The 12727-nt window shown below is 46.1% G+C and overlaps 1 protein-coding gene across 1 annotated transcript in view; it reads right to left on the bottom strand.

Annotated features, from left to right (window-relative positions):
* LOC144769719 (phospholipase A2 inhibitor and Ly6/PLAUR domain-containing protein-like) overlaps positions 1 to 12727 on the bottom strand; it is a 73143-nt gene that overhangs the window by 11735 nt on the left and 48681 nt on the right. Inside the window, exons 2-3 of the mRNA XM_078653900.1 lie at positions 3304 to 3423; positions 646 to 795 (exon numbers count right to left, since the gene is read on the bottom strand). Of these exons, the coding sequence (XP_078510026.1) occupies positions 646 to 795; positions 3304 to 3423 (270 nt within the window). The remainder of the gene's footprint in view (positions 1 to 645; positions 796 to 3303; positions 3424 to 12727) is intronic.

The raw sequence follows: 12727 nt of genomic DNA, 5'->3' as shown, positions 1-12727 counted from the left end.
CGAGTGTTAACTTTATTGCGCCTGGTAATTAGACCTTATAATTTGGATGCCTGCGCCTGGACACCCTCAGGGGTGACAAGTAGCATTCTACAAATTGACTGTTTGATTGTGCAATAAGGTACATGTAATCAGCTGCTTAGAATCAGGAATAGATACATATGTGTACATATGCAATACAATATGTGGTGGTGACAAAACAGCCAAGAAGAGATGGGCTTCACTAATATAACCGTGAGACTTAAGGAAACATTGATGCAGTGGTAAGGTAGCCATGACCTGAACATAAGTAACACATTAGAAGTTGCGAGGGTTGGTTGAAGTACTGGACCAATGTTAAAGCTCTTCTGTGTGAATTCTGAATCCTGACTGTGCCCTTCAGCATAACATACCAGGAAGACCAGACCTCCTAAGGTTATGTTCATTTAACTTATCCTTTTCTTCAACAGTATCTAGGTCATACACAGTTTTTCTTCTTTCATGGCAAAAACAACAGAACATTGTTATTTTGTAATGAGGTGATGACAACAGAAGTATAAAATTATTCTGCAGCCATTGGGATATTTTCTAGTAGAAATTAAAATAAACAGCAACACTGCATTTGAAAAGCAGCAGAAAGTCTGAGAAAGAATGTATTATACCACTTACTGAGGGGAATCACAGGGGTGCAGCCATCAGTCTTGCAGCAGCTAGATCCACTCACGGTGTAAACGCCTTCAGCGTTAACACTATATATTGCATTACATGATTTAGATTCTCCACAATTGATCTGAAAGTTACTGGCCACAACATGCCCACCTGAAACAGAAAAACAACTGGATGATTGTGTCAAGGACCAGCATACATCACCCACCGCCTGAGCTTTCACCTACCCTCCAGACCCTTGCGCACTGCCTCACTCTCCCTCACTCACACCCAGCATCCGCCACGGCAACAGTGGAGGTCGTTCCTTCTCCTACATAGCCACGAACTCCTGGAACAGCGACCCCATCCACCTTGGACCTCACCCTCCTTTCAGGCGTACAAAAGGAGACTCAAGTCATGGCTTTTCGATGGAAGCCGCGGACCAGCCTGGACCTAGCGCCTCTGCATGGCATATAGGGTCTGATACCACCAGATCAAACATTTGCAAAAACAAAAATGCAATAGGGTTGGCTCCTGAACACTTGCTTGCCCCAGAAAGATGACACCCGATATCCGCTTCCAATGGGGGATAGCATCTGCATTTGAAAGGACAAAGATTAGGCGTCAGCAACCGAGGATGCCACTTCAACTAACATTGGCAACACCTATTGGCCTAGCCTTTCAAATAGTTATAGTACCTCATGTAATTACTAGATGTCATGTATGGGTTCGAAAAAAATAAGTGAAGTCTATAACAAGACTGCAGTCCTTCAGAACTTTACTAGATGTACCTCGCAAGTCAGAAGCAACTGCTTAACAAGTCTGTCACAATGCTACAATAATCATGTTGTTACTAAGTGTCCCTCTTGAGTACGATGCAACTGCTTAAACTGTCATGCACAAGTTGAAGGTTTTGGGGCTTCAACATAAAAATATACAAATCCACTTTTGCTACTCCAATAAAGCGTTTATATTCTTTCCCGAAGGTACAGTTCCACAAGTCGGTACTAGGTGTCCATCAAATGCAGAGCTATTACACTTCTTACATGAAGCTGCAATTCCACTAATCATTACTAGGTGTCCCTGTTAAGTCATGTGCAAAAGCATTGAAATGTTTAAATGAAGCTGTAGGTCCACCAGTGGTTACAAGGTGTCCCTCACAAATCAAATGGAAAAGCATTGATAGTCTTTCGTGAAGTTGCAGTTCCACAAGTCTGTACTAGGTGTCCCTCTAAAACTCAAACTAATGCAAAATTAAATTCTTACTTGAACCTGCAGCTCCACTATTCGTTACTACGTGTCCCTCAAGTCAAATGCATTGATATTCTTTCGTGGAGGTGCAATTCCACAAGTCGTAACTTGGTGTCTCTCTGAAGTCAAATGCAAACGCATTGAGATTCCTTAATTAGGCTGCAGTTCTAAAAGTCTTTAAAGCCATCCCTCACAAGTTAAATGCAAAAGCACTGAAATTATTACGTCAACCCACAGTTCCACTACTTTGCCCTTGTTGTCCCTTAAAAGTGGAATGGAAATGCATTGCAGCTATTATTTTGAGTGAACTATTTTTATATGTGTAGAAAAGCAGAAGGGTAATGGTACAAGGTTAAAATGTAGTCATTCAAAATACACCTTTTGCTGGGGTGGAAGGGACATGTCAACAGACCAATGGTGAACGAGTGTTTATTGGTAACTCCTAAATAGACATGTATTTTTTTGGTATGATTTTTATTTTAAAGCATGAGGCAAGCTGTTTTGTCAGGCAGACCTAAAAAGTGTAATACAGTCACAGACCAGCTGACGTTTCACTGCCAGCTGAAAAAGATAAGGCGCGCTCTAGACACCTAAATATTTGTTATCCAGGTGTAATTTGGACACATTTTAGAGAGACAGTTGGAGCTCAGGTCCCCCACACCACAGGGGCTCTGGAGGCCTATGTTATGCCACGGTGGGCACTCAGAGCTATGTAAAAGTTATGGTACTCAAGTGAGGTATACAACTTCCATGTTTTTGACCTATCCAGTCTGTCTGCTCTCAACCATTGGCCCAGTGGATCTGTGAGAGAAATAATTAACATGTTAGGGAGGGGGTGGCCTGTCCGGTTTGCTCTGACAGGAGTTAGATGTTGGCCAAGAGAAAGTAAAGACCCTCAGTACCTGTCCATGCACAGATCACCCATTTCTTCCATAGAAAGTGAATTTCAGTGGGAAACTGCAAATGCGCTCCCACCGTGTGCTAAAGTGCTCCATCATGGCATGTAATTGTGATTCTTTACTTTGTAATGTTATATCTAGAGTATGGCATTGTTTGTTATGGCATATTTCAACAATCTGTATGTAGTGTTGAGTCGTATTTGTGGTATTATTTCATGTCATTTAATGTTACACAATAAAAGGTGTTGCTAAGATATGTTACATTATAGCCCCAGGTCCACCCAATAGCAGGATTTTTTTATGTCTGTATAGCAAGGTTGTCTCTGGATTATCTACAGAGAATGATACATAATTTGGTGTCTCCCCACCAATATTGCAGAATATATGGAACTCATTTGTGTCACTTCATCTGACCAAGTAGTGATGACCCTAGGACTCATAGTGTGGATATTTACATGGATGAAGTGTTGTGCTTCGTAGATTGAGGACTGCACTGGCTGGACTATATCAAGCACTGGTACCATGGACTCACCATCTGTAGTTTCAGCATAGTGACCAATGCAGGTATCATATGGAGAGCCACATGCTGTCACTTTCCCCGCGCAAGACAGGCCGGTCCTATTTTGGCACACCTGGCACGAGATTGCTTTTCCTGAAAGAAAAAACAGATGGACAAAGTGTTATGTATGGTTCCCAGCGTTCCCTCATCCCTACTGCTTTTTTGAATGATAATAATGTTATCCTCAATCAATTTGAATTTCTGAGGGGCACTGAACAGAGGGACTCCTTCTCCAAGGGACCTTGGGGCATATTATCGAGACAGGTGATACAATTATCGCCGAAAACTGCCGCTAAAACAGCGATAATGGGCTTGATAATATGCTCTATGGAATTCCAATTGAAACCCATGTTAAATGTGAAGGACATCTAACATGGGCTTCAATTGGAATTCTGTCTGTCACTATCCACCAACAACATCCCTCTGCTTCCAAAACACCATATCTGAGCCCTCCTCTTCCAGTGACAGAAATTTTGCATCTTACAACTATCACCCAGGAAAAAAGAATTCTAGAGAAAAGCCAAATGGTCCTTTCTGATAGAGAGTCAAAAGGCAGATCACATGACTGAGAGGAAAGCGTCCGCGTTGACAATGGTACTAGTGAAACAAAGATGAAAATGATGGGGCATATTATCAAGGGTGGCGATAGGGAATTTTCGCCGCTTTAGCGGCCGCTTTTGGCCGCTAAGCGGTGATAATTCTATCACCCTATTAGCAAGCAGTCGCTAACAGCAGTTAGCGACAGGTTTAGGTGATAGCGAGCGGTTTGGGGCCCGCTTTGCATGTTAGCGATATTTATCGCTAATGACATGCAAAGTGGGCGTACCCAAACTGTTAGCGACTGAAAACAGTTGCTAACATCGCTATCGCCTATTAGCAAGGCAGGCGTAGCGATGGAAATATTCACGCTAAGCACGAATATCTCCAAATACTAACACCTGCCCAGACCAGTTCTTAGCCATGTTATCCAATGGGAGGTGGATAACATGGCTAAGAGCATTTCGTCGCTAATGCGTGAATATCGCTGTATTCTCAGCGATATTCACGCATTTCGCCGCTATCGCCGGAAAATGTATCGCTTTGGAGATAAACGTTGCTAATAGCACGTTATCTCAGCGATAAATTCCGGCGATGCTCAGCGATAAAAAAATCGCCGCTAAGCCTATTTAGCGATAAATATCGCTACTTGTTGGTAATATGCCCCTATGTTTTTACAGCACTTTCACGCAATTTTGTAAACAACAGGAGTACTATTACCTAAGTTAGGGGTGCACCTAGTTTAATGACCTTATAAGGAGAGGGTTTGAACATGTGGCATAGAGATCAAAGCAGAAATCTGTAGCCAGGGTTTAACTGACTTCCACATCTTGCTTGCATGATGTAACCTTTTTAGGCAAACCATGACAGAGAGCCATCTAGCCACCATTATGCCAACAAGGCAGACATGCCTTTGTGAACCTGCAAAAAAGATGGTAACAAGAAATGTGAAAACATTTTAGCATTGAGGCTGTGGGCAAGTAAAGCAAGTAATTAGCACTCTGAGGTTCTAAAATTCTACCAGCGAAGTTTTGTAAAGTGTAACATTTTTTAATTTGCTAAGTATTATGTGACAATTTTGCAGCCAATTCCTTTATGTGTCTAGTTCTCCACTTAAAAAAGATGTGGAGAGGGGTTGGTATTGTGAATCCAGGTACGAGTCCCGGCATTAGCTCAACATTCTGTGATCCTGGGCAAATCATTTAATGTAAGTACTAGTTATATAAAGCACTCCAAAACGTTTGAGTCGACTTGGTACTATATATAAAACTGCAAAAAAAGAAAATAAAAAACCAAACTGTAAAAAATACGAAGGTTCTTAAAGGGTGTTCCTCCCCCCAAAAATATTATGGTTGGTTAGTTAGCCCACTAGTTTGTTAAATTTATGCAGGGTTTGTGAAGTTGATAAATGTTTCCCTATTCCCTAATGAGGAGCATGGCTTTAGATGCCTAATAGTACACTTCAAGCGCCACGAAACGTCATAAAACTTGTGTGTTTGTTGCAGAATCCCGTCGAAACCTGAAACACAAAATCATAGAGAAAAACTTCCAGTGGTAGAGAACAACCAAGCCACAGTGTATTGCCACAGTAACAAAAGGAGAACATTAAACTAACACAAACGTCAATACAGATGAATATTGGTTAATAATGCTACATTTTAAACTCTTTGCAATTTAAGAAAAATAAAAAACCTATGTGCAGAGATCTATGCATAGTCTTGGCCTAAATCTCAATTGAATGCAATTCAACAACCCCGGGCAGAGCGTTAGGTCCAATAGTATTAATGCGCGTCTCTACATCCATGCATGAGGGGTAGGAACATGTGCGACTGAAAATAAACCTGGAAACTTGTTCTAGTACCTTTAGAGGTGTATTTTAGCAATGCACTGTATAGTTCTGTGTATCTTAGAAGCATATTTTCAAAATACAGTTGTACTGGGAAATGGCCACCCCCTGACAAACATTACCACTGAAAGCATGTAAACATGGCCCACATCCTGAGCTCTGCCGTCTGTCCCTTGTACTGCGTGATGTTGTGGACACCTGTGTGATACAGCACATCCACTCAGTGGCAAAGGAAGGGGGGTGCGGACCGTGCGGTGGGTGCAGGACGCCTCTACTGTCATCACTGAGTGGGGAGACAAAATGGCAAAAATATGTTTTAAACACTTTTTTTTGCCATTTTGTCAAACCGGGGGAGACAAGACATTTTCCGCACCGGGTACAACCTGACCTTGCTACGCCACTGCATCCACTGCAGAGAAAGAGGAAACTTCACTGAGAAGGAGACAAAACGTGTAGTAACATTTAAGTGTTATCCTGTCTTGGGCCGCAGCTGACTGATGTGGTTGAAAGATTCATTACGAGGATCGAAGCACGGCCGGCCCAGGCCGCTCCTGAGTAGCAACAGATCCCATCATTCCATTTATTAATGGAACGTAGAATTCCATGCATTCCTTTATGAATCCCAGTCATGCCCGGACTAGGAACCAAATGCAACCCTGGAAAATATGTTCAGACCAGCTGTGCAACCCTTCCTCCTTGTTCTGTCTCTCACTCACACTGTCTCACACACTCTCTCTCTCTCATGAGCTCTGATCCTTTCCTCCTTGCTTCCTTGCGCTCGCTCTCTCTCTCCCTCTCTCTCACTCACGAGCTCTGATCCCTTTCTCCTTGCTTCCTTGTGCTCTCTCTCTCCCTCTCTCTCTCTCACTCACGAGCTCTGATCCCTTTCTCCTTGCTTCCTTGTGCTCTCTCTCTCTCCCCCTCTCTCTCTCATGAGCTCTGATCCTTTCCTCCTTGCTTCCTTGTGCTCTCTCTCACCAGCTGTGCAACCCTTCCTCCTTGCTTCCTTGCTCTCTCTCTCTTTCTCACCAGCTGTACAACCGTTCCTCCTTGCTTCCTTGTTTTCTCTAACTCACTCACACTCTCTCACACACTCTCACTCTCTCTCACCATTTCTGATCTCTTCCTCCTTGCTCTCTCTCTCTCACACACTCTCTCTCACACTCTCTCTCCCTCTCAAACACCAGATCTGCTCCTGGCTTCCTTGCTTTCTCTCACACACACTCTCTCACTTTCTCTCTCACTCTCTCTCTAACCCTCTCCCTCTCTCACACACACCAGCTCAGCTCCCTTCCTCCTTGCTCCTTTGCTCTCCCTCTCACTCTTTCTCACTCTCTCTCTAACCCCCTCTCTCTCACACTCTCTCACTCTCTCGCTCTTTCTCACACAACAGCTCTGCTCCCTTCCTCCTTGCTTCCTTGCTCTCTCTTTCACACACAAGCCCTGATGCCTTCCTCTATGCTTCCCTGTGTTGGACTCGGCCTCGTGGCGTGGTCCTACCCCTCCCGCATGGCGGGCCTGGGACGACATCGGCCCTCCGTCGACCCGCTGTCGACCCCCCTGAACACGAACCCTCGACGGGAGCAGCCCCCCTGGCAACCCACGGCTCTCCCCCCTGTACCCGCCAACACAGCCGGTCTGGGGTCCAGGCCAGACCACCATTTCCGGCCCGACTCCATCTTGGGCCCAGCACGTCCCGAGCACGTGGCCGCAGCCATCCCGGGCCCCGGCCCCAGCGAAGCCCCGACATCGAGGCACCAAGATCCTCCCAGGTGGTAGAGTGGCCACTTGGCGGAGCCCGGAAGAGGGGAGTTTCGAGGGGCCTCCAGCCGTCTCCGGATGCCTGGTATCGATCACCCTTCAGCCTCCCTGGGCGCTGGCTCCACCCCCCTGCTGGGTGTCTGGACACCTTCAACCCGGCCCCTCTGAACCCCAGGCGGGAGGGTCCGGACATCAAAGGACTCCAGTCCTATATCTGGGCAAACCCTGGATTAGGACTCCAGTTGTATCTGGCAGTCGAAGCCCTGCTGACCTGGTCGCGGCTGAACCTGATCCGAACTCTTGTACCTGGAACCTTCGAGGCCCTGCTGACGCTGTCGCGGCCTGACCAAGCGGAACCACCTTCGAGGCCCTGCTGACGCTGTCGCGACCTGACCGAACTGAACCATCTTCGAGGCCCTGCTGACGCTGTCGCGGCCTGACCGAACTGAACCATCTTCGAGGCCCTGCTGACGCTGTCGCGGCCTGACCGAACTGAACCATCTTCGAGGCCCTGCTGACGCTGTCGCGGCCTGACCGAACTGAACCATCTTGGAGGCCCTGCTGACGCTGTCGCGGCCTGACCGAACTGAACCATCTTCGAGGCCCTACTGACGCTGTCGCGGCCTGACCGAGCTGAACCCTCTTCGAGGCCCTGCTGACGCTGTCGCGACCTGACCCCTTGAACCATCCACGCACCAGTTGGTGCCAAGACTGTCCCGCTGCCCCCTATCCCCGAATCCAAGACTTTACGGATCCCTCTATCCTTGCCCGCTAACCTGCAAAGGACTTGCCTTAATTGCTTATATAAAGATTCTTGTGAATATTCCTCCTGTGTGGTGTCCATCTGTAAGTAGTGTGATTGCTCAGCGGTTACGATTGTAGGAGAGGTGCCTCGCCAAGAAGGCCTCCCTACATCGCTCAGCCTATTCCATACAGAAAGGTGGGTCTCGGGGCGGACAGTCAGACACCTTCTGTCTCCCCTGGGATTGCCTTTCCAACATTGGTGGCAAGCGACGGGATCCGAGCCCGCGCAAATCGTACAGCGAGTAACTCGCCACTACTAACAGAGACCCACAACCAAGATGACTACTAAAGAAGCCGGAACAGCCGCAGAATTCCAGAAAGAACTATTAGAGGAGTACACCCATAAAGAACTCAGACAATTCTGCAAAGCCCTAGGTATCGCTACCACCGGACTAAGCACAAAAGACAATTTTAAAGACGCGTTTCAAACCTGGGTGGAGACCGGAGCGACCCCACCCCAAACCAACGAGGACATTGTCCTAGAAGTACCCCTGAGTACAGTCGTAGCCCCAGTGGAAGAAGGAACCGCCAACAAAGAACCGGGCCTCTCCCACGAAGACGCCCGGGAGCGAGAGAGGAGCCGGCTCCATGAACTAGAGCTCGCCCGACTCCGGCTGGATGGAGAGCTTCAATTAGCAGCAAAGAAAATGGCCATTGAACAACTACGATTAGAGGGAGATCTGGAAGAAAGGCGGAGGCAAAGAGAATTGGACGAAAAAAAGCTCACGTACGAACACGAGCGTGGCCTCAAAGAACTACAGATCAAAGCCAAGATCGAAGAGGCTGGCGCCGCGGTAATCCGGAACCCTCCACCTCCTGCCGACCCGAAGGTCCACATTCCCAAGGATATCGTCAAGGAATACTACAAAAATGATGATATCCAGCAATGGTTCAAGGCGTATGAAGTTGCCATGACCGCGCACCGCATCCCGCGAAAAGATTGGGGTGCCGGTTTGTGGGGGAGATTCGTCAGCGAAGGAAGAGACACCCTGCTAGAGCTGGCCGAGGACATGATGTCCTCCTATGACCACATGAAGGACGCCCTGCTCACCCGGTATGGCCTCACCCCCGAGATGTACCGGCAGAGGTTCAGAGACTGCAAAAAGATTCCCGGTACCACGTGGGTGGAGTACGTAAACTTTTATAGCCGGGCCATGGAAGGATGGATAAAGGGCAGCAAAGTGTCCTCCTACGAGCAGCTGTTCGACCTCATCGTTTGGGAGCACCTCTCCAACAACTGCTTTGTTGAGCTCAGTAAGCATGGGCGGATCTAGCGGATCTCGCATACGCGAATTTGCGGATTTACGGATTCGCAATCCGCAAAATCCGCGAACTCTCGCGGATTAGCGGATTTTTCCGTTTTTTTTGTTGGCGAGCGTTCGCGAGGATTTGTGGACCATTTCCCAATTGCGAACTTACTTTTCGGCTCGCAACGGCCGCGACTATGTTGTTTCTATGTCTGGTTTATCATCACAGGTTCACAGCACCCTCTGTTTCACCACTGCCACCCTCTGGTACACCCATGCCACCCTCTGGTACATCCTGACTGCCACCCATTAGGTTTGTTTATCACTGTAGATTATGGGGGTGAAAAAAAGCAAGCACACCGCCCTGCTTCAACTGCCATGAATTAATTTGGGGTTGATTAATGTGTCACTTATTTTTAAACTTCCAGTCTGGCTGGCACCTGCTTCCTTCCTTATCTGTAATTTGCTTTCTGTTGCAGTGAAAGCAAGCACACCTGCCCTTCTTCAACTGCCATGAATTAATTAGGGGGGGATTAATGTGTCAGTAATTTTGAAACTTCCAGTCTGGCTGGCACCTGCTTCCTTCCTTATCTGTAATTTGCTTTCTGTTGCAGTGCAATTTTTTTTCACAGGACCTTTATGGTCTACTTGTAGCTATTCTATGATCCTGCTGTTTGGGTCATAGCAGGGTCATGGAATAGTTGCAAATAGGCAACTGAACTCTGGAGGGGCCCCTCAGGAAGCACTAGAGTGAATGGTTACTAATGTTAAGTTTGAACTTTTGCACCTGCTGATTGCTTTCAGTTTAGCAAAAATCGTTTTTCTGCAATTTCGCGTCATTTGCGGGGCGCGAATCCGTGCGAGATCGATTTCGGAAGCCGCGAATGCGAGCGAATACACTTTTTTTTTTGCGGAGTGTATGTTCGCGTGATTTTTTTCGTGTTCGCAAGGCGCTTGTAGCTATACGTTTGTGAAGTTACCCTAGCGGTCGTACACGGGCGCAGCCATCTTGTTTGCGTGACGTAATTCCGTTTCCGGCCGCTATGTGTAATCTCGCAAAGTGTGCTGCTCGCTAGTACAATTTCGCACGTGCTCGCGAGGAAAATCTCGCGCGAACTTACCCAATGCTGCATCAAGCCGTACGTCGGCTTCAAGCAGGCGCAGGGTTTGAGTCACGCATCATTGTCCTAAAAGTGACTGATTGACATCTTGTAGATTTCCCTCAGCTACTTTTAGTATTCGTTCCTGCGCAGGAACGCCCTCCCTTGCGCCGGAACGCCCCCCTGATGGTGCAGGGCTTTACAACGTGATGCATCTCCCATATGCGTTTTTTTTAATATATACGTTGCACCATGGCGACTCTTTTGTTCTGCCGCTGCGTCACAAAAGTCACGCAACAATGGAGGAAAATGAGCCGCAAGGGACTTCTAAATCAGCCCCAACAGACTGAAGTCCAGTCCTTCCTTTAGACACATGGCTATAAGAAGAAATAGTGGTGGTGGTCGGTGGATTGATAGTTTGAGTATTCACTGATCTGCAAGCAGGGTGGACTTTGTCTGTCACTTTGCATGCTGCGGACTTCTGCCTGCCAGGCCTAGGCAAACCTTTTTAGTAGTCTGTTTATTGAGTTACATAGGAACTTTGAAAGTCAACGGTCCGCAAATCAGGCAATACGAATAACGTAGTATACCATATGAGATAGGTCAATATATCCCGTGGAATAGTTGTCTATCTATTTGCTATTTCTCCAAAATATTTTGTTATAGTTCTTTTGAAATGTTTGATTTGGTTGACAAATCTCATCCATGTTTTCTGGTCTTTCTTTCTTTCATGTTGTACATCAGCTCCCCCCAAGGGGAAGAGGACACAGGATGAGGGTGCTGTTCAGGAGGATGCAGGCCAGGATCGGGCAGACGAGGGCTCCTTTGCTGGCCCCAGTAAGTTTTAATTTTAATAAAGAGTACCTATTTTTCCTAGCGTTCCTCATTCGATTTTTTCTAAATCGTCTTTGATCTTCTTGTAGACTGGATCTAAATTCTTATCCTGCCTCGACTATGACTCCCTGTGGTATTACTAGATTATTCTTATTAGTCTGTTTGTGTAGCTAACTAAGATTGCACATTTGGCAATTCCATTGGACTCCCATTCTAGTCAGCAATAGCTCTATGCACTGAGTGCAGTCCTCTGGGATTGTCCATAATGTCTTTTCAAGTCTTCTAAATGTTTATGCTTCGACAATTGCCAACAATAAAAAGGTGAATGACCACCAAGAAAGAATAAGATACTACTTTACTTTTGTTTTGGATAGGGGGACAATCCATTCTACTACTGTTGCAGGGACAAATCTGCACAAACTGAACTATGAACACTAAATAGTGCATTGTTTATCAATTATAATAGGCGCAGGTAGAATTTCTTTCCACATACCTCAGTGATATCAGACTTTGAAGAACCCCCACTCTCCTTACTGACTAGATAGTGTGGCAGAGTCATTTAGCTCCCTAAGTCACCGATGATTGATCCCCAATGATCATTAGATTATCCTACGCAGGGCAAGAGTACGGAGTCACAGTCAAGAAGTGTCAGAGGCACTCATGCTTGCAAAAATTCCAAAACCTTTAGCTCATCCACTCTAGTCTGGAGGACCAAAAACCACAGAGTCTATTTAAGTTTAAAAGCTTTATTAAAACTAAACACATTTATTAAAATCAACTTTGTCATAAAAGTAAACGTTTAACTGAAAATGGAAAAGTGCTTAGTGCTAACGATTAATTGGACACATTTCTTGTGGTCGAGCTGAGCTCTCACCTGGTTTGAACTTGAGCTTGACCCTGATCGTGTTCTTAGAAGTCAAGCTTCTGTTAGGAGAAAAAGTGTTGTGTGTTAAAAATAAAAAGCAAGCATTCATCAGTTGTGTCAAAAAGTGCAGCAAGACAACAGCCTTCCCTGGAAAAAGGGACATTTTTACTGTAGAGTATACAGTTACAAATTATTACATTGTATTTCGTTTTTTTTAACTTTCTTTATTCCTCCTAGACCAAATATTATACAGTAGTGAGTGGTGTATTCTAACATTCTAAAAATGTACTTTGTAGGTGGAACATCTGGTCGCGGGGCCATTGCGGAGGTGGTGGATGAGGAGGACAACTCTTCTGGGGAGGAGGCGGTGCGAGTGGCGGACGACACCAATGTGCCTGTGAGG

The sequence above is a fragment of the Lissotriton helveticus genome, chromosome 7, assembly GCF_964261635.1.
Source record: "Lissotriton helveticus chromosome 7, aLisHel1.1, whole genome shotgun sequence".
NCBI lineage: Eukaryota > Metazoa > Chordata > Amphibia > Caudata > Salamandridae > Lissotriton > Lissotriton helveticus.
Note: the sequence above shows the minus strand (reverse complement) of the source record. Positions and strands in the feature narration are given on the sequence as shown.